Genomic DNA, 27,157 nt, shown 5'->3' on the forward strand with positions numbered 1-27,157 from the left:
AGAGACGGGGTTTCACCATGTTAGCCAGGATGGTCTCGATCTCCTGACCTCGTGATCCGCCCGTCTCGGCCTCCCAAAGTGCTGGGATTACAGGCTTGAGCCACCGTGCCCGGCCTAAGAGAGTTTTGTAGACAGAGTTTTGTAGGAGGTCAGCCCTCCACAGATGTTAGCGCCTGAGCTCTGCTGATACTTCTTTTATTTCTCTTCTAAAACAGAGTAGGGGTTAAATAGAGGATATAGGATTTGGCAGCTGCAGTCCCTTGGGACTTTTTTTTTTTTTTTTTGAGATGGATTTTCGTGTTGTTGCCCAGGCTGGAGTGCAATGGTGCCGTCTAGGCTCACTGCAACCTCCGCCTCCCCGGTTCAGGTGAATTCTCCTGCCTCAGACTCCCAAGTAGCTGGGATTACAGGCGCCTGCCACTACGCCTGGCTAATTTTTTTTGTACTTTTAGGAGAGATGGGGTTTCACCACGTTGGCCAGGCTAGTCTCGAACTCCTGACCTCAGGTGATCCACCCACTTCGGCCTCCCAAAGTGCTGGGATTACAGGCGTGAGCCACGGCACCTAGCCAGGACTGTTTTACTGGAGGAAAGGGAAAAGACACATAGTTGGGAAAGCGTTCTTTCAATATGCAGATGCTTCAGGGAGAACCAAACTATTTCACTGGTATTCCCCCGTACCACTGGAACTGGTGCTTGGAGCGGAAGGGAAGTGAGATCAGTCGATTAGTCACCAACACCATCATCAGCATTGCCAGAGAGGTCGAGAGCAGACATCATGGAATCAGACAGCTTGCTGGCGATTTTATCTGCAAATGGAGAAATATAGGCAGTATTTTGGTGGCTGGCTTGCCACCAGGAGGCCTGCTGACGCTGGCCTACACCTACCTTGGTCTGCACCAAGCTCCTGAACTGGCTCACTTACCCCCAAACACTACCACAAAACTGGTGAGTGCTGGAAGCCACTGCTCAGCTTCACAGGTAGACGATACATTTTTCTATCTGTGAAATGATCATCCCAACATAGCTTCTATCTCAGGGTTTCAGACTCACTGGGCTCCAAGTATTTTTGTCCAAATACCAAAGCAATAATTTTCCTTTACTGTGTTAAACTTAGCGCTCTACCATTACCCTCAAAACAAGGCTCTCACAGCAAAAGGCAACATGGCCGTAGGGGCTCTGAGCCTGAATGTTCACCACGTACACCTCCTATCCCCCAGACATACCCTGTTGTTTCTCAGGATGCCCCCCAGACTTCACCTCCTTCAGGAGGCCTTCTCTGATCACCCCTATCCAACCACCATTCCCAGGCTGGGTTAGGTTCCCTCACTGGGCTTGCTGGGTCTTCAGTGTGATTACTATGTGCTCATGCTGCCAAGGTCTGTTTTCTTGTCTCCTCCCCACTCCCTAATAAGACTAGGAGTTCCAGGGCAATTCATCTGAATTCCCAGGACTCATAGTGGAGCCAGGCCAAGAGTGAATGTCTGATTGTGTATGTTTGGTTACAGAACACAATCTAGTTCGAAGAATAGGGCTGATGTGGTCAATCAACCCGAAGTCTGTATTTTGGCTCTATCAACTACTAGTTGTCTTACCTTCAGTGCGTCACTTAATGTCTCTGGATTTCAGTTTTCTCACTTATCAAATAAGGGTAAGACTTTTGCAATGAGTTAGTGAAAATAAGTACAGCATGGAAACCCAAATGGGCCAGCTACACAATGTACCACCATTAAAACAAGGGGAAGAAGTTCTTTTGTGTATTAATGTAGACATATCCCTAAGATATACTGAGTGGAAAAATGATAGGGCAAAACCATGTGTCCAGTAGATTGGCATTTGTGTGGAAAAAGAGAACAAAGAATATATAGATATTTGCTTGTGTGTCTATCTCGGGAAAGACACAAGAAGCTAACTGGCTGACGAGGGGGCAGTCTGGATGACTAAGGGGTGGGAGAGATTTTACTGTATATCCTCCTGTACCTGTAGGATTTTGAGTGTAGTGCCTATTGATAAAGTAAAAATTATATATAGCCTGCAAGCTACCTAACAAATAGAGAGTACCTGATAAATAAATGATGGTTATTTGAAACATAGACTAGGCAGGCCAGTGGTTCTCCCAATGTGATCCCCAGAGAAATAGCATCAGCTGGGAACCTGTTAGAAATACAAATTCTAAAAGGCCCCACATAAGACCTACTCAATTAGAAACTATGAGGGAGGGGCCCAGAAATCTGCATTTTAACAAACCCTCCAGGGAATCCTGATGCGAGCTGAAGTTTGAGAACCACTGTGGCTGGTAGTTGAGCCTCCTAGCTCATCCCTGCCCCCAACCCTAGACTGGGGCTGGACACAGAGAGATACTCATTCAGGAGCCCCAATCAAGATCCCAGGTGGGGCCACATGCGGTGGCTCACGTCTGTAATCCTAGCACTTTGGAAGGCCGAGGCAGGTGGATCACCTGAGGTCAGGAGTTCCAGACCAGCCTCGCCAACATGGCAAAACAGCATCTCTACTAAAAATACAAAAATGAGCCAGACATGGTGGCTGGTGCCTGTAATCCCAGCTACTCAGGAAGCTGAGGCAGGAGAATCGCTTGAACCCAGGGACAGAGGCTGCAGTAAGCCAGAAAAAAACAAAAACAGATCCCATGTGGGCCCTCTTTAGAGCACAGGGGTGGTCAGGGGCTCCCACCTGCACGTTTCTGCATCTTCTTCTTATTTTTCAGGGCAGATGCCAGAGCCTGGCCCTGTTGCAGCGGGTCCGTCTCCATGATCCTCTGCAGCACTGGGCGGCGGTCCACTGAGCAGACATCCACCATATTGTTGCTCTTAGGGCAGTGGTCCACATTGCATTTAGCCCACCCCATCTGATGACGGTTCGGATTGGTGCAATACCCAGTGAGATCTCCAAACTAGGGAGAGACAGAAAACATAATGATGAGGTCTTGACCCCCAGAGAACCTCCAAAGACTTCTGCAGAAAAGGTAGGGACACAGGCTTGGGTAAGAACAGGAGCCTGGAGCCATGTGGAACTAGGCTCCAATTCTGGCCCCACCACACTCCAGCAAGTGCTTAGTTAACTCTCAGCCTCAGTTTCCTCATCTGTCAAATAGGAGATGGATAAGGGGTAGTATGCATGGCCTTTACAAGAATAAAACGAAAAGGTAGGCCGGGCGCAGTGGCTCATGCCTATAATCCCAGCACTTTGGGAGGCCGAGACAGGCAGATCACGAAGTCAAGAGATCGAGACCATCCTGGCCAACATGATGAAACCCCGTCTCTACTAAAAATACAAAAATTAGCTGGGCGTGGTGGCACGCACCTGTAGTCCCAGCTACTTGGGAGGCTGAGGCAAGAGAATCGCTTGAACCTGGGTGGCGGAGGTTGCAGTGAGCCAAGATCGCACCACTGCACTCCAGCCTGGTAACAGACTCTGTCTCAAAAAAAAAAAAAAAAAAAAAAATTCTGGTGGGCACAGTGGTTCACTAGTATTAGGCCTGTAATCCTAGTACTTTGGGAGGCCAAGGCAGGAGGATCACTTGAGCCCAGGAGTTTGAGACCAGCCTAAGCATCAAAATGAGACCCTCGTCTCTACAAATAATTCTGTTAAAAATTAGCTGGGAGGCTGGGTGCGGTGGCTCAAGCCTGTAATCCTAGCACTTTGGGAGGCTGAGGCAGGCAGATCACTTGAGGTCAGGAGTTCTAGACCAGCCTGGCCAACATGGTGAAATCCTTTCTCTACTGAAAATACAAAAATTAGCCAGGCATGGTGGGGAGTGCCTATAATCCCAGCTACTTGGGAGGCTAAGGCAGGAGAATCACTTGAACCCAGGAGGTGCAGGTTGCAGTGAGCCAAGACTGCACCACTGCACTCCAGCCTGGGCAACAGAGCAAGACCCTGTCTCAAAAATAAAAATAAAATTAGCTGGGCATGGTGGCTTGCATCTCTAATCCCAGGCACTTGGGAGGCTGAAGTGGGGGGATTGCTTGAGCCCAGGAGTTTAAGGCTGCAGTGAGCCAAGATCACACCACTGCACTCCAGCCTGAGTGCCACAGCAAGACCCTGTCTTAAAAAAAAAAAATTTTTTTTGAGACCTACTTTGTGTCCAGCTCTGTGTGGGGCACTGCTGGGGACAGATAAATGAGTGACTCTGTTCCATCTTTCTTTTTTTTTTTTTTTTTGAGACAGAGTTTCACTCTGTCGCCCAGGCTGGAGTGCAGTGGCATGATCTTGGCTCACTGTAGCCTATGCCTCCTGGGTTCAAGCAATCCTCCTGCCTCAGCCTCCCGAGTAGCTGGGATTATAGGTGCGCATCACCACACCTGGCTAATTTTATTTTTAGTAGAGATGGAGTTTCACCATGTTGGCCAGGCTGGCCTCGAACTCCTGACCTCAGGTGATCCACCCACCTTGGCTTCCCAAAGTGCTGGGATTACGGGCATGAGCCACCACGCCCAGCCTCAGTTCCATCTTCAGGAAACAACCAGGCTAAAGAAGGTACAGCAATCTATACCACTAATCAGAGTATAGTAACTGCTCATTAGAAACATGAAGGATGAGTGACTGAGGTTAGGGATGATAGTGGTGTTCAACATACTACTGATGGGGAGGGGTCATTCCTGACTGAACACTAGAAAAACATAGAGCACACCTGAGTACCAAAAATGGTGTCTGTCTCTGGCCAGGCGCAGTGGGTCACACCTGTAATCCAAACACTTTGGGAGGCCAAGGAGGGCGGATCACTTGGGGTCAGGAGTTCGAGACCAGCCTGGTCAACATAGCTGGGTCCTGGACCACATGCTGCTGACCGCCCTTGCCCAGAGAACTCCTCAGCTTTCAAGACATGACTTGATAGGGTTTGGCTGTGTCCCCACCCAAAAATCTAATCTTGAATTGTAAACCCCATAATTCCCATAATCCCTACTTGTCAAGGGAGAGACTAACTGGAGGTAATTGAATCATGAGGGTGGTTTCCCCCACGCTCTTATCGTGATAGTGGGTTCTCATGAGACCTGATGGTTTTATGTGTTTGGTAGTTCCTCCTGTGTTCATTCTCCTTCCTGCCACCTTGTAAAGAAGATGCCTTGCTTCCCCTTCACCTTCTGCCATGGTTGTAAGTTTCCTGAGGTCTCCCCAGCTGTGCTGAACTGAGTCAATTAAACCTCTTTCCTTTATAAAGGACCCAGTCTCGGGCAGTTCTTTACAGTATGAAAATGGACTAATACTTGAGCAAGACTTCCTTGACCCACAGGTAGTACAGGTTAGGGTCCTTGGATCCATGCTGTCCCAACCTCGACCCCTATCCACACCCTATGAGTCTCCATCACAGTGCGGATGTCTGTGTCTGAAACCCACTAAAATATGAACTCCTCAAGGGCAGAGATGGGGGATGGACTGGCAGAAGACGAGGCAGAAAAAACCTCTAGGAGTCATCACATCATGCCCTGCAGATCTTGAACAGCAGGTCACAGGCATATGGACTTGATCGTGTAGGTGTTGGGGAGCCATGAAATGAGTTTAAGCAGGGGAGGTGACATGGTCAGACTGGGCCATTAGAAATCATGGGACACGACCAGGTGCAGTGGCTCACGCCTGTAATCCCAAGCACTTTGGGAGTCCAAGGCAGTGGATCAACCTGAGGTCAGGAGTTCAAGACCAGCCAGCCAACATAGGTGAAACCATCTCTGCAGCCAGACATGGTGGGGCACCTGTGATCGCTGCTCGGGGAGGCTAAGGGCAGAAGAATTATGAGACAGGAGGTGGAGGTTGCAGTGAGCTAAGATCCACACCACTGCACTTCCAGCCCTAAAACGGAAATGAGGTCTCAGGTCTCAAAAGAAAAGAAAAAAAAAGAAAGAAAAAGAAACCAACCAACCAACCAACAAACCTTGGGACATATGTCCAAGTAAATGAGGGCTGGAAGTTTAGTTTAGGGTTACAGGAATGGGCTCTGGGATGAAAAAGGATAAGCAATCATAGGAGGAGGACATAGGTCTTGGTGACTGACAGAGTATAAGATCCCAGGCCAGGCGTGGTGGCTCATGCCTACAATCCTAGCACTTTGGAAGGCCAAGGCAGGCAGATCACCCGAGGTCAGAGGTTCGAGACCAGCCTGGCCAACATAGCAAAACCCTGTCTCTACTAAAAATACAAAAATTAGCCGGGCATCGTGGCGCGTGCCTGTAATCCCAGCTAATTGGGAGGCTCAGGCAGGAGAATCACGTGAACCTGGGAGGAGGAGGTTGCAATGAGCCGAGATCACGGCACTGCACTGCAGTCTGGGTGACAGAGTGAGACTCTGTCTCAAAAGAGAAAAAAAAAAAAAAAAAAAATCCTGGTACTAGTTAGGGAGAAGAAAGAGTCATTTGCAAGTTGGACAACTGGGTGGCTAGATAGTGACACCTATTCTATGGGCTAGAACCAGGGCTGGGAAAGCTGCCTTAGAGAGCATGCCTGCTTCCTGGACCTGTCATTGCTTGGTAAAGGATGCACTAGGCCAGGCATCCAGAAGCCCACAGGCAGCAAGTGAACCACCCACATCTTACCACACGAAAGGCAGGTAAAAGGGACTGACCACTTCCCAGAGCCCTGGGGAGAGAAGAGGGTTGCCATGAACAAAGATGACAGGTACCTTATACACGGTGGTTTTATTTTCAATGGCATCTGCTATTTTCGTCATTGGAGAATGGAGCAACTTGATCTCCATTTCAAGTGGATCCGTGTCACCCAACAGCTCATCAGATTCTCCAGCGGCCAAGCCTTTAACACAACCAACACCACTGTCAGGGCCCTGGCTACCCTCTGTAGCCAGCCCCCCTGGTCAGGCCTCAGTGAAAAGGATACACAGATGCTTCCCAGGGAAGTCAGGTGCAGGAACTTTTCACTCCTGCTGAGAGGCCACATGACTAAGAATTAAACGTATGGGTTTTGCAGTAGGACATTCACTTGCTGGGAGCTGGACTCAGAGCTTCAGCTTTCTCATTTGGAAAATGGGAATTCCACAAGCCCTCTTCACACTGGGCTGCTGTGAGACATGGCAGATGCCTGTAATGCTCTGGCCCAAGATGCTGCTCTGTAAATGGCAGGCACTGGGATTCCCTCCCCAGGACCAGACTTTCTCCTCCTCTCTCTGGTCCCTTGCCTGGAGCTGGCCTCTACTGCAACCCTCAGATGTGCCCACTGCCCTGTGCCCCACTACCCTTATGCCTGCTTGTATAATTTTGTCCCTATTCCCTACACTTGGCCTTCTAATCCCTACTCACCCTTCAAGATCCAGCACTAGGGCCACCTCCTCCAGAAAACGCTCACCACTAACCTGTTCCTCACTGTCTTCTCAATTTCTCAGACCTCGATCTTTTGCCAAAATGCATTCTCAGTGATGGAGCACCTCTTGCCCTCACATCCAGCCAGGGTCAAGCATCATCATAAGAACATAAGCTCAAACCCTTCTCAACTGCCCTACTTAACAGAGGAGGAAACTAAGGCCAGGTGCAGTGGCTCATGCCTGTAATCCCAGCACTTTGGGAGGCCAAGGCAGGTGGATTGCTTGAAGCCAGGAGTTCAAGACCAGCCTGGCCAACATGGCAAAACCCCATCTCTACTAAAAATAAAAAAATTAGCCAGGCATGGTGGTGCACACCTCTAGTCCCAGCTACTCAGGCGGCTGAGGCACAAGAATCACTTGGCCCCAGGAGGCAGAGATTGCAGTAAGCCCAGATCATACCACTGCACTCCAGCCTGGGCAACAAAGCAAGACTCTGCCTCAAAAAAAAAAAAAAAAAGAAGAAGAAGAAACAAATTCAGACAGGGGGATGACCTGCCCAAAGCCACATGGGAAAACTAGAAAGCAGGCAAGTCCTCTTAACCTCGTGTGTAATACAAGGACACTAAAAGACCCAGAGAAGGAAAACTACTGGACCTCAAGAGAAAAAAATAGAGTATCTAGAAGCCAGGCTAGCCAAGGCTTCCTCAACTACCCCATAATGTCTACAGACAAGCCCAGAGGGCACTGGATACCTTCCTTAGGCAGTGTAGAGAATGAAGCAGGGAGCCACAAGCCAGGGCTGCAGAGAGTAGTATCTGAGGAGAGCAAACATTCTCAGGAGTTTCTGAGAGTCACATCTCTGCTCCCCAGCAAATAAGCATCTTAATAAAAACTAACATTTACTGAGCATCTATTTACTAAATGCCAGGCACTGTTGTTCTAAATGTCTTTTACATATTAAATAAATCCTCATAACTACCTTATCGGGTGGACTTATTGTCTCCATTTTACAGATAACATCATTGAGACAAAGAAGTGAAGTAATTTGTTTAGCATCACACAGTAAAAAGGAAACAAAGCTCGGATTTGAATCCAGGCAGTCTATACTTTTGGACACCCAGCTCCTCTGAGCTGGAAGAGTCTTCAACAGGGCAGGAGAACCGGGTCAAAGGCACCTCTGCTGATATCCTTTGGCAAATATCAGCTTTCTGTGACTTGGGTACCTTATTCACCAATGGGAGTAAGAAGGAAAATCTAGAAATGGACCTGAAATGGTTGTGAAAAAGCCTAAGGCAACATTAGAGAGTTTTTGAGAGAACATCTCAGTCCATTCCAGGTCCCAAGAGACAGGAATGGAGCCTCACATTTCCAGAGCACCTCAATGGGCACCAGGTACCTTCTTTCGTATTTACCAAAAGCTCGCAACCACCCTCCCCCCACCCCCCACCCTCCCTGCCAGGGCCAGATTAGAATTCCCCACCTTGCAGGAAAAGAAATTACGCCTCGAGCTGCTTAAGCAACTTGCCCAAAGCCCAAGTAGGGCCAAGGAAGCGGGAGGTCAAACATGGGATTTGCTGTCAGGTCTGCGTGGCCCCACTAGTGCAAGACCAAGTGGACCCACCCTGCCCACACTTACATTCCATGGTGTCTTCATTGGCCTGCTCAGTATCCTCGATATCAAAGACCTCGGTCATTTCCTTAACAATCTCAGCACTGAGATGGGTGGGCAGAGTGTGAGTGGGTGGTGGTGGTATATAGAAGCTAATCTTCCCGCTGCATTGGGAAATAGGGGAGATTAGTGGTGCTGTCACTGAGAGAACCAATGACAATCCAAGAGACGATGAGTTTGTAGGCCAGAAACAGCAAGGGAACAAGAAAACCCAGACAGTGGCTTCTGAACAAGAAGGAGTTGAGTTGCTGGATAATCACTGGGCATAAAGTCTTGAGCAGGACATGACCTGGCACCTTGGCCATCCTTTGCCCCAAGACCCAGGAAGTCAAGCTGCCCCAACGGCAATGAGCACAGATGAGCCTTTGTGGAGCCAGGCTCCCAGTGGGCCTCACCCTTACCCCTAACCTCCTCCTCACCTCACCCAGTCAGCTAGGACAGCTTTGGCCGCCTGTTCCTGACTGTATAAGCCTCCCTTCTTCTTCTTCCCCAAACGGTGGGCCACTGCCGTAAGAAAGTGCTCAGTGGTCTGGAACCCAGAGACGCCATAATAGTTGGAAATCTGGTGACGGGAGGAAGGAGAGAAGTCATGAGGAAGAATGAAGGGCCCTTGGAGTAGGGCAGGGCATCAGCCAGGGCTCTGCTGCAGACCTCCTCCAGGTTGCAGCGCTGCAGGATGGTCTCCACTGGGGTCACAGGGTCTGCCAGCTTCTGCACGTGGACGCAGTTACGCAGGATGGTGCCCACCTCTGAGTTGGGCCCTGGGACAATGCCTGGAGCATCCAGCAGCCGGATGAACTTGTCCAGGTAGACCTCCTGCATGAATCTGGGGGCAGGGAAGAAGAAAGACCGGATGTGGCTGGCATCGTAGAGGCCCCAATCACGAAGGTGGGTCTGGGATGTGGGGGTGTAAAGGAGTGAGGGGAAGGTGTTATTAGAGATGAAGGTGGAGAGATGTAGAGCTGGAGGAGGGGTGACTGGGGCTCTACAGACTTGAGGCTAATTCTAATCTAGCATCTGCCACTGGGGACTGAGCTGCAGGACCCTTGGGCAGGCTTGACTCTCCAAGCCTCAGCTGCTTCATCCAGTCAACAGAGCTCCCATTAGTAGCCCAATCTTGCATGGTTATTCAGAAGCTTCAAGGCGCTAACCCGAACCACCCATCTGGGGACCTGCCTACACCTAGGATGTGTCAGGAAAATGAGGGCTATGAGACTCCCATGCCTGGGGAAAGCATCAGGGGATGGTCCACGATAAGGAAAGGGACAGGGGCTGAAGGCATGGGAGTTGGGGGGAAATGGTAGGGTCAAGGAATTGTGGAGTAGGGGAGCAGGCAGGTGCTTACTTGGTAATTCCAGGAACAGCTCCCACACTGCATGCGCGGCTGCGCTTCAGGCTATTGATTAGGCTGCTCTTCCCAACATTGGGAAGACCTACAAAGTAGCAGCAGATGGCTCAGGGCAGAAGAGGCCCTCAGGAACACTCAGGCCAGCCTGTGTGAGGGAGGCCCAGCCAGGGGCAGTAACCAGGCCATGGGGAAACCAAAAAATTGAGCCTGGCCTCCTCCCTTCCCACCCCGGGCCCTGACAAAGCCCCTATAGGGCCTTTCTACCTCTCCCCTCCATTTGTGAGCATGCTAGATAGGTATGTCCCTCTCTCTAGATGTGACACCAACCTCCCACCCACAATCAGCCAGGCAGAGGTCCTCAATGCAAGGCCTCAGTGGCACAATCCAACAGAAGGTGGACATCAAGAAATGTCTAAGAAACAGAGAACAACCTGTCTGGGTGTATCATTCCATGGATGGGGATGGAGGTCATCTCCAGATGCCAGTCTCTCTGTGCAGCTGTCTACCTGAGGTGTGTATTTTGCTGTTTGGGCATCTGTCAGCCATTCTCAGCCTGTGGATGTCTTTGTGTTTCCCCTCACTGGGCCTCATTCTCACCGTTCTCTTTCTGTATGTGCTCAATTTACATGTGTGTACTATTGTCTCAAGCATATACTTGTTTCAACCCGAGAAAGCTGATTGCCTAAAGGAAAAAAAAGTATATGTCTAAGTATACCTCTCGTGCATGAAGCCTCTGCACACCTCTCTCCCCCCTCCCTCTCTCTAAGTCATTCTCATTCTAAATATCGCTATGCATGAAAGTCTCTGCATCTCTCTCTCTCTCTCTGTCATTCCCATTCTCAGTATCACCACTTTTTCCTTTTCCTGTCTCTCCCACTCAGTCTCTTTCTCTATCTTATCTTTGTTTCTCTCTGTGCCTCTGTATCGAAGTACCTCTCTCTCTGCCAATTTGTCTGTCTCTCATTCTGGCCATTGTTCTTTTCTGATTCTCTCCACCCCACCAATTCTGCCTCTATTTATAATTCCCTCCATGCCAACTCCTGTCAGCCTCTGTCCACGCTCCTTGTCTCTGTGGGCTGGTCACTTCGTGGGTGCCTCTCTGTATGTGTCTCACGGTGTCTCTTCTACTCTCTCCCTGTCTGCGCCTCCTTAACCTCCTCTCTGTATGTCTCTATTTCTCTCTGTACAGGTACACATACCTGCCTTATCGTGACATGTCTGTGTATTTGTGTCCCTCTGTGACTCTGGGTACGTGATTATGTTCAAGGGTCAAAGTGTATGTGGGCACATGTGTGTCTTTTCTTTGAGACAGAGTCTCGTTCTGTTGCCCAGGCTGGATCTCAACAGTGGCATGATCTCAACTCACTGTAACCTCCACCTCCCAGATTCAAGCTATTCTCCTGCCTCGGCCTCCTGAGTACCTGAGATTACAGATGCCCGCCACCACACCCAGCTAATTTTTGTGTTTTTAGTAGACGTGGGGTTTTGCCATGTTGGCCATGCTGGTCTCAAACTCCTGACCTCAAGTGATCTGTGCACCTCAGCCTCCCAAAGTGCTGGGGCTACAGGCATGAATGAGCTGCCACATCCGGCCCTCCTTGTGGTTCTATGTGCAATGAGGGAGCAGCACTGGGGTGGGTGTGGGGGCAAAGGGCTTGGTCTGCATGCATTTTGACTCTGGCTCTGTCTCTCTAGATGTGCCTCCTCTGGATCTCTGGGTCTGTAGCGTGGGTCTGTGTATGTGTTTGTGGATCTGTATGTGTAAGAGCTATGTGTATGTGTTCCTCTGTATCTACAGCCTTGTCCAGTCTGCTTCCATGTATCTCTCTCTCTGAATCTGTCTCTATCCCTGTAGTGTGTTTGTCTCTCTCATTCTTTCTTTAGGAATACATCTGCCTCTCTACATACATGGGTTATCTCTGCCCTTCCTATGTCTCCCTCAGCAGATCTCTGTATGCATGTCTGTCTCTATGTCCCTTTTGGTGTTTCTGATTGTATCTCCCTCTTTGCATGCCTCCATCATGTAAATTTGTCTCCTCTTTCCATTCCCCACCAACCCTGCCATCTGGCTTCCCAGTGCGTTCTCTGTGTCTTCTTCTGTATCTATCCCGGTATGCATACCTATACCCTCTCAGCGGCTAGCTCTCTCTCCAATGTCTTTCTCACGTGGCTTCACATTCTCTCTCTGGTCATCTATCTCTGCCTCTCTCAATTTCCCTACTCCATTCCCATCATTCCTCCCTCAGGAACCTGTGTTCCAGAAAGGCCTAGGTTTGATCCTCAGCTCTGCCTTGTCTTGCACAAGGCTGGGCAACAAAAGTCCCTTTGTCCTTCTCTGGGCCTCACTCAGAATTCTCATCTGTAAAAGGCAGATGGTCACCCCACCCTCCCACAGCTCTGACAGGATGAGATGGTGCCAACTCCAAGCCTGGCACCCTGCATTTGCTCCATGGATCTAATACTCAATACACAGTGATGCCCACCCATCCAAATTACAAGTCATGAAACCCTTCCTGAACCACTCCTCTCTTCCCCTAAAAGACAACGAAGCTCCCAGGATCCTTTCCCCCAGTAAAGTGTCCGCCCAAGAAAGAAGCCTGGGCCCCATGACCACCCAGCAGGTCTTACCCACAACACCCACACGAATGTGGGTGCGCACTTCACCAAGGCGGCAATAGTTCCCCAGAACCCTCATGAGGTTTTCAGCTCCAAAGCAGGCTTTGCTTTTCAGCAGTGACTCAGAGGCCTGATCTACTGGTATGCTGCAACGATTCTGGAAAATAAAATGAATATTAAAGAGACATCAGGTGGTAGATGAGGTCTGAGCCCAGATTTAACTTTCAGGGCCTCCCTATGATCACTGAGCTCCTCAGCCTGAAACAGAAGGCTTCTCACACAGATCTTGAACACGTGTCACTTCCCCATTCCCCTCCACTGTCTTTGTGTCTCCAGTCTTCTCTGCCCCTGCCTCTGCCTGGACACATGTCACTTGCCTCCCTTGGCAGTGGCCGGATGGCATCCTGGCTCTAGATAGGGCAGGTTTGAGCTCCAGGTCTACTTCTCACAGGCCTATGTCCAGCAAAGCCTGCTTCCCTTCTCCAGGCCCTGTGTGCACAACAGGGATGCCCACCCTCCCTGCCTACGCAGGGATGAGCGGCAGCCTGGCCCACAGCCTACCCTCCCTCAATTCCTCACACATGACAAGGCCATCCCAACCTTTACTCCTGATGCCACCTCTTTACTCCTGATGCCACCTCCTCTGCCCAGAATTTCCTCCCTCCTCTTCCCTTACTTTTTTTCTTTGAGACAGAGTCTTACTCTGTCACCCAGGCAGGAGTGTGGTGGCACAATCTTGGCTCACTGCAACGTCCACCTCCTGGGTTCAAACGATTCTCATGCCTCAACCTCCCGAGTAGCTGGGACTACAGGCATGCACCACCACACCCGGCTAATTTTTGTATTTTTAGTAGAGACAGGGTTTCGCCATGTTAATCAGGCTGGTCTCAAACTCCTGGCATCAAGCAGTCTGCCCACCTTGGCCTCCCAAAGTGCTGGGATTACAGGCGTGAGGCACCGTGCCCAGCCACAGAATTGTTTCCAATATCACAAAATTGGAATTAGCCTATACATCCACCAATAAGAAAGAGGTTAAAAAGCTATATCCTAAAAGTGGAATACAAATGAAATACAGCTGTTAGAAAAAGTGGCTTCTGGCCGGGTGCTATGGCTCATGCCTGTAATCCAGCACTTTGGGAGGCCAAGGCAGACGGATCACTTGAGGTCACAAGTTTAAGACCAGCCTGGCCAACATGGCAAAACCACGTCTCTAAAAATACAAAAATTAGCTGGGCATGGTGGCATGCGCCTGTAATCCCAGCTACTTGGGAGGCTGAGGCAGTAAAATCGCTTGAACCCAGGAGGCAGAGGTTTGCAGTGACCCAAGACTGCACCAGTGCACACCAGCCTGGGCGATAGAGTGAGACGTCACCTCAAAAAAGAAAAAAGAAAAAAAAAAAAAGAAAGAAAAGAAAAGGCAGCTTCTATTTTTGCCATCAAAAAGGCCAAGAAGCTGGGCATGGTGGCTCACACCTGTAATCCCAGCACTTTGGGAAGCTGAAGCAGGTGGATCACTTGAGGTCAGGAATTCAAGATCAGCCTGACCAACATGGTGAAACCCTGTCTCTACTAAAAATACAAAATTAGCCAAGCGTGGTGGCGCATGCCTGTCATCCCAGCTACTCGGGAGGCTGAGGGAAGAGAATCGCTTGAACCTGGGAGGCAGAAGTTGCAGTGAGCCGAGATCGTGCCATCCCACTCCGGCCTGGGCAACAAGAGCGAAACTCCATCTCAAAAAAAATTAAAGTGAAAATTTTAAGAAGGCCAAGAAAATGTAAATAAGGTATCATGTTTCTGAAAAGTTTAACAGTTTAATGCTATCAAATGTTGCCAAGGGTGCAGGAAAAGAGGCCCTCTCACGCATTCATCTACCCCACTGGTGGGAGTATAAATTGGTACAGCCATCATGGAGGGCGATTCATCAGTGTATAGGTAAAAGTAAAATGCAGAAAGGCTATGACCCAGCCACTCCCCTTCTCTACCTCACCTACAAACACACACCTGCCCATGTGCCAAGGAGACACATGCAAGGGTATTTGCAGAAGCCTAGGTTATAACGATAAAAAACTGGAAACTAATTGTATTCAGCATCAAAAAGGCACATGTCTATAGAAAGATGTCCAAGAGAAAAAAAACTAAGCCACAGAATGATATACATAATACTTCCAAACAGTATTCCCTCTTTATATATACACTTCTATGTATATCCAAAGCACAGAATAACGTTTGGAAGAAGGCCGAGTGCAGTGGCTTACGCCTGTAATCTCCACACTTTGGAAGGCTGAGATGGGAGGGTCACTTGAGGCCAGGAGTTTGAGACCAGAGTGGTCAACAAAGCAAGACCCCCATCTCTACAAAAATATAAAACATAAAAATTAGCCTGGCATGGAGGCATGCACCTATAGTCCAAGGTACTCAGGAGGCTGAGGCAGGAGGATGTCTTGAGCCTAGGAGTTTGAGACTTCAATGAGCTATCATCACACCACTGCACTGAGGCCTGGATGACCAATTGAGACCCTGTATCTAAAATAAAGTCTGGAAGAATACACACCAAACTGTCAATGGTAGTTACCTCTGGGCATGAATAAAGAGACTAGAATTAGGGAGACTGGTGAAAAGGTATTTAAGCTTTATCTGTAGTTAATTTTATTTTTTCTACTTTATTTTTTAATAAGTTTAACATCCAATGCAAAATTGAAAAAAATGTCCCTTAGTATCCAATTTCTCTCCCAGAAGCAATCAGTTTCTGTATTAATATTTTATAATGAATACATATTTCTCTATTAATGATATAATTGGGAAAAATTGTGATTTGTTTCAAAGAGAAAAATGACTGGAGGTATATGTATTTTTTAAAGTTAACAAGTAGTTGGTTGTGCACAGTGGCTCACACCTATAATCCTAGCATGTTGGGAGGCCAAGGTTGGTGGATCACCTGAGGTCAGGAGTTCGAGACCAGCCTGGCCAACATGGTGAAACCCCATCTCTACTAAAAAAAAAAAAATACAAAACTTAGCCACAATCCTAGCTACTCTGGAGGCTGAGGCACAAGAATCACTTGAACCCAGGAAGCAGAGATTGCAGTGGGCCGAGACAGTGCCACTGCACTCCAGCCTGGGTGACAAAGTGAGACTTTGTCTCAAAAAATAAAAAATAAAGTTAGACTGGGAGCAGTGGCCTGTAATCCCAGCACTTTGGGAGGCCAAGGCGGGTGGATCACCTGAGGTCAGGAGCTTGAGCCCAGCCTGGCCAACATGACGAAACCCCATCTCTACAAAAAATACAAAAATTAGCCGGGCATGGTGGCACGCGCCTATAGTCCCAGCTACTCAGGAGGCTGAGGCAGGAGAATTGCTTGAACCTGGTGGGGGCAGCGGTTGCGGTGAGCCAAGATCACGCCATTGCACTCCAGCCTGGGTGACAGAGTGAGACTCTGTCTCAAATAAATAAATAAATAAATAAACAAGTAGTTAACTGTATTTTACAAATTCTCCATAGACATTATGTTTTATCCTTACAACTGAAAAAAAAGAAATGTTTCCTGAAGAGTGATAATATAGGAAGAAGTGAAGTGAAACTAATATTAAGAAGTCACCAGCCACGCATGGTGGCTCATGCCTGTAATCCCAGCACATTGGGAGGCCAAGGCAGGTGGATCACCTGAAGTCAGGAGTTCAAGACAAGCCTGGTCAACATGGTGAAACCCCATCTCTACTAAAAATACAAAAATTAGCAAGGCATGGTGACGCGTGCTTATAATCCCAGCTACTTGGGAGGCTGAGGCAGGAGAGTCATTTGAGCCCAGGAGGTGGAGGTTGCAGTGAGCCGAGATCGCGCCATTGCACTCCAACCTGGGCAACAAAAGTGAAACTCCGTCTCAAAAAAAACAAAAAGAAAAAAAAGTCTCTTGGTGGAGCAAAAAGCTCAAAGTTGAAGGCCCAGTTCTAATACTAAAGGGCTGGAGGTTCCAGTCCAAGTCACAACTCCCCCCAACTCTGGCCCCAAACTACCCTGAAAGCAGCTAGATGACCCTAGCCCCAGGCTTACCAGGTTTTTGACCTGATGCTGGGTACTGGCCTTGAAAGCCACAGTTGGCAACTCATTGCGAAGGTAATCCAGCCATTTCTCCACAACCTCCTTGGGGACCAGGTCTGGGGTAAATATAGGAACAGATGGGGCTGGTAAGCAGAACAACACCTCCATGGTTCCCTCCAAAGACACCTCCACCCATACCCAAAGCTAGGCCCACCTACCATCAACAGGTCTCTCGAATGGCCCTGTCATTCCCATCCAGTCCGCAGGTTGGAGTTAGAAAGAACAGTCTGGTCTATGGGTTGCGTTAACCCTCCCTGAGGGGGCCTCTGTTCCCTCAGGGAATGGACAAACTAGCTTTCTGGTCCCAAACGTTCTCTTTCCAAAACAGCGTCAGGAGCATCAGAGGCCTCCTAAATATTGTTTCCTATCCCCTCTCTGGGTCATTCTAGGTTGGGCCAAATGTCAAAGATAACCCTAACAAGAATGGCTATCATGTGTGACGTACTGACCACCATGTACCAAGCATTTTATCATTACTTCTCATAACGAATCTGTGAGGTTGGGATACTCATGGCCCATTTTACAGCTAGAGAAACGGGAGCTCTTGGAAGTGGCATGACTTATTCAGTGTCTCAGAGAAAAGAATCAGGACAGGTGAGGGGCCGAACCCCAGACCTGAGTGACTCCTGAGCCCATGTGCTCCTCTGCCCCAGGCTGTGAGTTCCAGCATGAGGGAGGAGGAACTCTCCAAGGTTGTCCAATCACAGAGAAGGCTCAAAATGGCAAGAATAGGAGACTGAAAGGCAGACAGGCTTGGACTCCACACCTAACTTGTACTATACTCTGTGATACAGGCTTTGAAAATCAGAACAAAAATTTCTACTTTAAATGACTATTATGAGTATCACTGAGTTGCTGGGTTCAGTGTCTGGTCCAAGCTAGACGTTAAAGATGACCTGCCCACTTTCCCTGTCACACCCAATCCTGCCTAACACCCACCAATCTTGTTCAAGACCAGGACCAGCTTCTTGTTGCCTTGTGCTCGCAGGACAGCCTCCTCCATTTGGAAGCAGCGGCAGCCTAATGGGTCTCTGGCATCCAGGACTTCCAGAATCACATCAGAGTATTCCACCACCTGCAGGGCAGAGGACCAGGGGATAAGGGCAGGGAAAGGATAGGGTAGCAGTGACGCAGTCCCATGAAACAAAAAGTCTCCATCTCAGTCAGGAAAAAACAGAAATGGAGAGGAAATGAGGCTGGACTGGAACCCTCCCCCGAAAGCCTGAAGAAATGGAACCCTGTACCTTACGGAACTCCTTGTAATAAGCCTTCCTTGTGGCCTCGTCATCCAGCTGAGGAAACATATTTAATTCCTGCAAAACTTCCTCCTGAAGGAGAAAAAAAAGAGAATGGTCCAGGGGAGGAGGGGGAGAGAGAGAGAAAGAGAAGCAGGGCTTTGGAAACTCTAGGAGGCTTAAAAAATCATGTGAGTCCTGGCCATCAGAGAAATGCAAATCAAAACCGCAATGAGATACCATCTCACATCAGTCAGAATGGCAATCATTAAAAAGTCAGGAAACAACAGGTGCTGGAGAGGATGTGGAGAAATAGGAACACTTTTACATTGTTGGTGGGACTGGAAACTAGTTCAACCATTGTGGAAGACAGTGTGGCGATTCCTCAAGGATCTACAACTAGAAATACCATTTGACCCAGCCATCCCATTACTGGGTATATATCCAAAGGATTATAAATAATGTTACTATAAAGACACAGGCACACCTATGTTTACTGCAGCACTATTCACAATAGCAAAGACTTTTGGAACCAACTCCAAATAACCATCAATGATAGACTGGATTATTAAAATGTAAGCACATATACACCATGGAATACTTATGCAGCCATAAAAGGGTGAGTTCATGTCCTTTGTAGGACATGACGCAGCTGGAAACCATCATTCTCAGCAAACTATCGCAAGGACAGAAATCCAAACAATCGCATGTTCCTACCCAGGTGGGAATTGAACAATGAGAACACTCCGGACACAATTAAGGGGAACAATCACACACCAGAGCCTGTCACAAGTGGGGGGGAGGGGGAGGGATAGCATTGTAGGAGATATACCTGAATGACGAAATAATGGGCATAGCACAATTAACATGGCACATGGACATATGTAATAAACTTGCACGCTGTGCACATGTACCCCAGAACTTAAAGTAAAATAATAATTAAAAAATTATGGGGAGTCTCTTGAAAATACTAAAAGTAGCTTGACTAACCAATAAAGCTGGGAACTGAAGAAAATGGACAGAACCCCACGCACCATGTGTGCCTATGCATGCTCAGGCTCAAGCACCGTGGCAGACCTGAGTGTGCACATGGGTGTGAAAGGGAGGGATGGAAGAGGGAGGTGTGAAAAAAACAATCTATGAGGGACATAGGATGGGGGAGGCATACACACTGCATGTCAGAAAAGGGAGTATGAGCTGGCAAGTGTGTATTCTGTGTGTGAGACAAGAACATCTGCCAAAAAGGCAGCAAGAAGCCCCAGAAGGAAGACAACATTCCCTCACATATGCTCCTCTCTGTCTCTCAATCCTCTCCTCATACTCTCGCTCCCTCTGCCCCAACCCCGTCCCCTGGTCACATGTAACTCTCCCGGCCCCCGATCCCACCACCAGCCCCAGTCTTTAGGCTCAACCTTGGGAGAGAGGAGCTCTCCAGGGGTGTCCAGTCACAGGTAAGGCTCAAAATGGCCCTTTATCTCCCTCTATCCCTCCCTTCCTCCCTTTGACCATCCCCACGGTTTTCCATCGTCTCTACACTGATTCCCTTGTTCCCCTCCAACAACTTCACACCCTTCCTTCTTCCCTTTCACAGAAAAACGGCAAAAGATGCTTTGAGCAAACCTACCCAGGGGCAAGGACTGCACTCTTACCTTACGCTCAAACTCCTCCTGGCGTCTTAGGACATCCTGACAGTAGCTCTCGATGGTCCTGCGTTTTTGTCTTTCATGCTCCCGGGCAGCTTGCTGCTTCTCCTTCATCTCCTCAACCTAACAAGTGAACACACACTGGGACTGGAGCTGACTGGGTCTGCAGCCTAAGGGAGGGATGGGTGACAGACAGAGGAAATGCTCTGTCCACGACATGGCAGAGGTGGGAGGAGCAGGGTCCAGGGAGAGGGAAGATATGACAGCAGGAAATGAGGGTTTGAGAAGAAGAAAAAGAGAGATGAAGGGAAGAGTGGCAGAGAAAAATAAAAAGAGAGTATAAAAAGCAGAGAGAGAATGTATACTAGGCAGGTGGAACCACTTACGACCAGAGATGGAAAGAAGTCAAGGTCTTGGGACGCTTCATCATTTAAAGATAAGGAAGAAGGCCGGGCAGGGTGGCTCACGCCTGTAATCTCAGCACTTTGGGAGGCCAAGGCAGGTGGACTACCTGAGGTCAGGAGTTCAAGACCAGCCTGACCAACATGGTGAAACCCCATCTCTACTAAAAATACAAAATTAGCCGGGCGCAGTGGTGTGCACCAGTAATCCCAGCTACTAAGGAGGCTGAGGCAGGAGAATCGCTTGAACCTGGGTGGTAGAGGTTGCAGTGAGCCGAGATCACACCATTGCACTCCAGCCGGGGCAACAAAGTGAAACTCTGTCTCAAAAAAAAAGATAAGAAAGAGGAAAAAGTGGCAAAAGAGACTGTCAGTGGCTAGTCAAAGAAGAAGAAAGACATCCAGGAGAGTGAGATGACAAGAAAGTCCACGTGCTTCAAAGAAAGCATGGCCTCAAATGCTGAGCATTCTGATAAGATGAGGGAAGAACACTATCCATGAATGTGATGTCAGGGAAGGCGCTGATGAGGCCAGCAGGGGTAGTGTCAGCAGAGCAGTGGAAACATAAGCCGGACAGCAATGGACTGGGTGGTGAGCAAATGGTGACATAAATCCAGTATCATGGTAACCTCCCTCTCTCCCGGCTTCCACAAATAGGCTCAACAACCCTAACAACTCTTGCCTTTGCCCTTCCATTCAACACTTCTGCAGACCTGGCATTCAAGGCAGGTCCTCTCTCTCCCCACCAAGGCAAAAAGCTTACCCTCTTCTTCTTTAATTCAGTCTCTCGATTGGCATGATCATTGGGGTGAACAAAATGAGGTGCAGAGGGCACTTTAGAGGTTGCTTTCTTCCCATTTTGCTTTGCAGTCTGGCCACCACATAAGAGAGAAAAAAACAGAGGTAATGAACCCATGGAAATCACCTCAAAAAGGCAGCAAGAAGCCCTAGAAGGAAGACAATATCCCCTCATAAACGCCCCTTCTATCTCTCAATCCTCTCATCCTCCCACTCCCAAGGTGAGCAGCAGGAGTTAAAGCTTCTCAGAGAAGTGTAGTTGTGGGGACAAAGAAAGGAGAGGTAGGCAAAAAGGGTTCCATCCCCAAAGATCTGCCTGTCTGGCTGGTAGAGCTCCTCTCTCCCATAGCCAGGCAGGGACTGACAAGAGACCTCTCAGAGGGGAAGGGCAGCTGGGAAGGTTTCCCAAGGCCCAGGGAAAACCTTTCCAGACAAGTGACTCTCAAAAGAGTGGTCCTCAGACCAGCAGTAGCAGCAGCACCTGGGAGCTTGCTAGAAATACAAATCATCGGATGCCATGCCAGACCTACTGAATCAGAAACTCTGAGGTGGGGCCCAGCAATCGATGTTTTCCCCCATCCTCCAGGTGATTCTAGAGGACTGGTTAAAGTTTGAGAGCTTCACCCACGCTAAACTGTGAGAACCCAAGCATTCTCTGGCCTATACCTTCTTCTCCTTGCTCTTTCCCAAGCCTTACTTACCTACACCTTTCCCAGCAGGACCAGGAGATCCAGGAACCAAACATGATGTTTTGGCCTCCCTCTTCTCCATAAGAAACAGGGACTTGAGAATCAGACAGTCTCAAATCCCAGTTGTGTTACCTTGAACCTAGGAGCTTTCTCACTGACAGTTTTCTCAACTAAAACATGGGGATAATGATAATCCCTACCAAGGTAAATCAAGCACGAAGCTGCATATGGCTTGGGAAAAATGCTGCTGATTCTCTGCTGTGGCCACCCAGAAAGGGAGGGAAAGCCAGATCCACTGACTCCAATGTGGCACTCTGTCCAGAGTCACCCAATATTTACTGGGTTTAGTGGGCCTCTCCCGGGACAAGCAACCTGCTCTTGACCTTCCCATCAACAACAGGCATGCCTTACCTGAGGGCAGGGCCAACTTATCTTCCTGTGGCCCTTGGAACCTTCACTTGGCTTTTTATTTTCTACAAAAGAAAAAAAAGAAAGAAAAGAGCCGTCATCTACCTACTCGATATTTGTTGACACCTGAATCAAGGCCAGGCCACACTGGGAACCTAGCTAGGAAGCCTCAGATACCATGTCTGTCTAGATCCAGCACAAGACAAGAGATGCGGATGGCAGCAATAGTATTGGAGGAAGTACTGGATATAATGTTTGCAACATTATTTCATTGCAAACTCAAATAATTCTGAGACGAATTCTGTACAGAGAGTAATCTGAATGTGTGCTTGTGACTCCTCTTTCCCCCAGAGCTTCCTACTGGGGGCAACGCAACAAGTGCCAGGCTGAGGTGAGGGAGTTTTTTTAAGTGCCAGGCTGAGGTGAGGGAGTTGGCAGCATGAGAAGGTAATCTAAGGAGTCCCAGCCCACTAAGCCTGGGCAGATGCCCTCAGTATGTAGGGAAACAACTGTCCCTTCCTGCTGACCCTGCTCAGGCCATTGCCTCCAAAGGGACTTGACCCACTCAGCCAAAATGCTGCCGCCTGCCTCAGATACAAAAAGGAGAGATCTACCACTTCTCCAATCACGACTTGGCAAAGCCCAGGAACTTATGAGGCCTCTCCCCTTCTTCAGTAAGAAGTCCCATCTCTCATCCCGTTCACAGTTGGCCTATTAGAAAGAATGGCTCCCTTTAATTCTTACCACCTTCACAGGGGTTCAAGGAATTCCTACAGAGACAGGAGTTTCTAGAAGGTCAGGATATATACAAACAAATATATTATATGAGCAGCTCAAGAATACCACACAGAGAACAGGCTCCACAATTACATCAGTTGACTCCCACTGCAGAGTTAATGTAGGAAACAGAACTTAAATTCTACTGCAAATTCTTTTTTTTTTTTTTTTTTTTATTTTGAGACTGACCCTTGCTCTATTGCCCAGGATGGAGTGCAGTGGTATGATCTGGGCTCACTGCAACCTCTGTCTCCCAGGTTCAAGCGACTCTCCTGCCTCAGCCTCCCAAATTCATATACAAAAATACGAATTTTTATATTTTTAGTAGAGACGGGGTTTTGCCATGTTAGCCAGGCTAGTCTCGAGCTACTGCAAATTCTTAAGGAGAATCAAGAAGATACTTCAAAGGAACTGTGTGAGAAAAAAAGATTTCCCAAAACTTGACACTGAATAAAAATTCAAAAGCCAGGTGCAGTGGCACATGCCTGTAGTCCCAGCTACATGGGAGGTTAAGGTAGGAGGATCCCTTGAGCCCAGGAGTTCTAATCCAGCCTGGGCAACATAGCAAGACTCCATTTCTCAAAAAAAAAATACACAAACACAGACTGCTCTAACAGTCAAAACTGAAGCTGGGCACATTGGCACCTGCCTGTTGCTAGCTGGGAGGCTGAGGCAAGAGAATCACTTGACCCTAGGAGTTCGAGAACAGCCTAGGCAACATAGTGAGACTCTGTCTCTTAAAAAAAATTCAATAGAAATAGTGAAAAACAAAAAAGACATCACTAACAATCAAATTAATAAGCTAGAAGACCAAAGGAGGGAGCTTACTTAGAGCAAAAATTCAAAGAAATGGAAATGATGAGCAAAAATATAAAAGAAAAAATGGACAATAGAGCCAAGAAAGCTAAAATCTAAACAACAGGAGTTCCTGAAAGAGAAAAGGGTACAAATGGAGAAGCAATAATTTTCTGAAATAACAGATGAAAGTTCCTTAAGTTGAACATAGGCTTGAGGTTTCAGATTGGACAGAAACAGGTAGCAACAAGATTAACAACCAAGGCTGGGCGCCATGGCTCACCCTGTCATCCCAGCATTTTGGGAGGCTGAAGTGGGAGGATCGCTTGACACCAGGAGTTTGAGACTAATCCAGGCAACATAGTGAGACCTCGTCTATACAAAAAAAAATTTTTAATTAGCCCAGTGTGGCGGCGCGCACCTGTAGTCCTAGCTCTCAGGAAGCTGAGGCAGGACGACTGGTTGATCCCAGGAGTTCAAAGTTACAGTGAGCTACGATGGCACCACTGCACTCCAGCCTGGAAAAAAGAGACCCTGCCAAAAAAAAAAAAAAAAAAAAAAAGAAAAGAAAAAAAAAAGATTAACAACCAAAAAGACATACCCTGAACATATCCTGATGAAATTTCTGAACTCCAAAGATAAAGAGAGAAAACTCTAACCAATAGATCACTCTTACTATGTGAAGGTAACAAAAAGACATTTTCAGGTGAGCAAAGATTACCACTTGTCTTTTTTTCTTTTCTTTCTTTCTTTCTTTCTTTTTTTTTTTTTTTTTTTTTGAGACAGAGTCTTGCTCTGTCACCCAGGCTGGAGTGCAGTGGTGCCACCTCAGCTCACTACAACCTCCACCTCCTGGGTTCAAGGAAATCTCCTGCCTCAGCCTCCGGAGTAGCTGGGATTACAGGTGTGCACCACTGTGCCTGGCTAATTTTTGTGTTTTTACAAAAGATGGGGTTTTGCCATGTTGGCCAGGCTGGTCTCAAACTCCCGGCCTCAAGTCATTGGCTCGCCTCAGCCTCCCAAAGTGCTCGGATTACAGGCATGAGCCACCACGCCTGGCCCTGTGTTTCCTTTTGGATAAAACTACTGGCAAAATAAAAATTAAATCAGAATAAAGATCCCAAGCAAAAGGAAACAAATAGTGGTGGACAGGAAATCTACTAAAACTTATCACTGAGGCCAGGAGTGATGGCTCACAGCTACAATCCCTGCACTTCGGGAGGCCAAGGCGGGTAGATCACTTGAGCTCAGAAGTTCAAGACCAGTCTGGCCAACATGGTGAAACCCATCTCTACTAAAAATACAAAAATTAGCCAGGCGTGATGGCACACAACTGTAATCCCAGCTACTCAGGAGACTGAGGCAGGAGAATCTCTTGAATCCGGGAGGTGGAGGCTGCAATGAGCCGAGATGGTGTCACTGCACTCCAGTCTGGACAGCACAGTGAGACTCCATCTCAAAAAAAAAAAAGAAAGAAAGAAAGAAAGAAAAGAAAATCACTGAATGTAAACAAGCAAGCTCTCATGTGGCTAAGAACTGGAAGATATATTAAGAAAGGATTCTAAGGGCCAGTCGCAGCGGCTCACGCCTATAATCCCAGCACTTTGGGAGGCCGAGGTAAGTGGATCATTTAAGCTCAGTAGTTCAAGACCAGCCTGGGCAACATGGTGAAACCCCGTCTCTACAAAAAAATGCAAAAATCAGCTGCGGGCCAGGTGCGGTGACTCGCGCCTGTAATCCCAGCACTTTGGGAGACCAAGGTGGATGGATCACTTGAGGTCAGGAGTTTGAGACCAGCCTGCCCAATGTGGTGAAACCTTGTCTCTACTAAAAATACAAAAATTAGCTGGGTGTGTTGGCACACGCCTGTAATCCCAGCTACTCGAGAGGCTGAGGCAGGAGAATTGAGTGAACCCAGGAGGTGGAGGTTGCGGTGAGCCAAGATCGCACCACTGCACTCCAGCCTGGACGACAGACCAAGACTCTGTCTCAAAAAAAAATTAGCCAGGTGTGATGGCACATGCCTGTTGTCCCAGCTACTCAGGAGGATGAGGCAGGAAGATCACTTGAGCCCAGGAGGCAGAGGTTGCAGTGAGCCATGATCACACCACTACACTCTAGCCTGGCCGACAGAGTGAGACCCTGTCTCAAAAAAACAAACAAACAAAAAAAAGGATTCTTAAAATCCAAGAAGCATATCATAAGGAAATAGTTCAGAACTGAAATATCAAATGATTTCAACAAAATCCAGAAATCAAGTAATGGGGGTTGGAAAAGCAAAAGCATGAAAGCATGCTAAAGGTTTCATTTTGAAAGGGTAGGTTACAAAATAGTCATTATTTAACTTTGGTAAAGTGATAGAGAAATACAGAATTAATTATGTTTGATATAAATATGAAAACAATTACCAACATAACTTTAATTACCGATGGAGAATTGTTTAAAAACTTCATCAAGTTAGCAAAGCATAAATAAGGGAATAAGAGGAAACAAAATAAACAATAAATATAAAATAAGATGGTACAGGGCCGTGCATGGTGGCTCACACCTGTAATCCCAGCACTTTGGAAGGCTGTGGTGGGCGCATCACGAGATCAGGAGTTCGAGACCAGCCTGGCCAACATGGTGAAACCCTGTCTGCACTAAAAATACAAAAATTAACTGGGTATGGTGGCAGGCACCTGTAATCCCAGCTACTCAGGAGGCTGAGGCAAGAGAATCGCTTGAACCCAGGAGGCGGAGGTTGCAGTGAGCTGAGATCGCACCATTGCACTCCAGCCTGGGTGACAGGGCGAGACTGCGTCTCAAAAAAATAAATAAATAAATAATAAGACAGTAGAAATCTGACCAGACATAAACGTCTCATAACAAATGTGAATGGGTCAAATTTAAATAAACAGTATAAATAAACACAAAACAGACCTCCAGTCTCCTTTCTTCTGAAGTACTCATGTTGCAACAACAACAACAACAAAAATGTGAGGTTTGGAATGAACCAGGTCTGGACATTTTACTCAACAATTTCCATCAGCCTAACTTCCCTGGAAACTGAGTGCCTGCAATGGATACAAGCACACAATGAAAGAAAATACATCACTTGGAGAGAAAAAGAATGTGCTTCAGAGGGGAGAAGAGAAGCGGGGAGGGAAAAAGAAGGGGGTACAGTCAGTCATCCCTCCCAGCACTCAGGAGCCTCTGCTCATAGATTTTTCAACAACTCCAGAGAGAAAACAGCTACCATTTTATAACCAGCAGATATTCTTACTCTGGCTCAACAACTACCTAGCTATATGACCTTGAAGAATTTTTTAAAACCTCTCTGAGCCTCAATGCATCCACCAACATCATCTAGGCCTAAAATCACCAATTTATCAGTACTCAAAAGCAGATCTCTGTATTCGTTAATCCCATACCTCCCAT

The 27,157-nt window shown here is 47.8% G+C and overlaps 1 protein-coding gene across 1 annotated transcript; it reads right to left on the bottom strand.

Annotated features, from left to right (window-relative positions):
* Positions 1–181: 181 nt before the first annotated feature.
* On the bottom strand, positions 182–27,157 carry GNL3L (G protein nucleolar 3 like). The gene is made up of 15 exons (XM_031660594.1): positions 27,151–27,157; positions 22,169–22,230; positions 21,034–21,141; positions 19,876–19,992; positions 18,236–18,319; positions 17,931–18,066; positions 16,944–17,047; positions 12,909–13,053; positions 10,278–10,365; positions 9,584–9,758; positions 9,352–9,494; positions 8,900–9,036; positions 6,631–6,758; positions 2,691–2,910; positions 182–808 (listed from the first exon to the last, which is right to left on the bottom strand). The coding sequence occupies exons 1-15, from the start codon at positions 27,155–27,157 to the stop codon at positions 726–728; spliced, it is 1,737 nt and encodes a 578-aa protein (XP_031516454.1). The 3' UTR covers positions 182–725.

The sequence above is a fragment of the Papio anubis genome, chromosome X, assembly GCF_008728515.1.
Source record: "Papio anubis isolate 15944 chromosome X, Panubis1.0, whole genome shotgun sequence".
Classification (NCBI taxonomy): domain Eukaryota; kingdom Metazoa; phylum Chordata; class Mammalia; order Primates; family Cercopithecidae; genus Papio; species Papio anubis.

Excerpts from the sequence above, each read along its gene's own strand:
- GNL3L (XM_031660594.1), bottom strand. Across the intron at positions 21,142-22,168 it reads TAAGTTGGCCCTGCCCTCAG|ACTGCAAAGCAAAATGGGAA; the intron begins GTAAGGCATGCC and ends TGTGGTGGCCAG. Across the intron at positions 19,993-21,033 it reads CTGAATTAAAGAAGAAGAGG|GTTGAGGAGATGAAGGAGAA; the intron begins GTAAGCTTTTTG and ends TTCACTTGTTAG.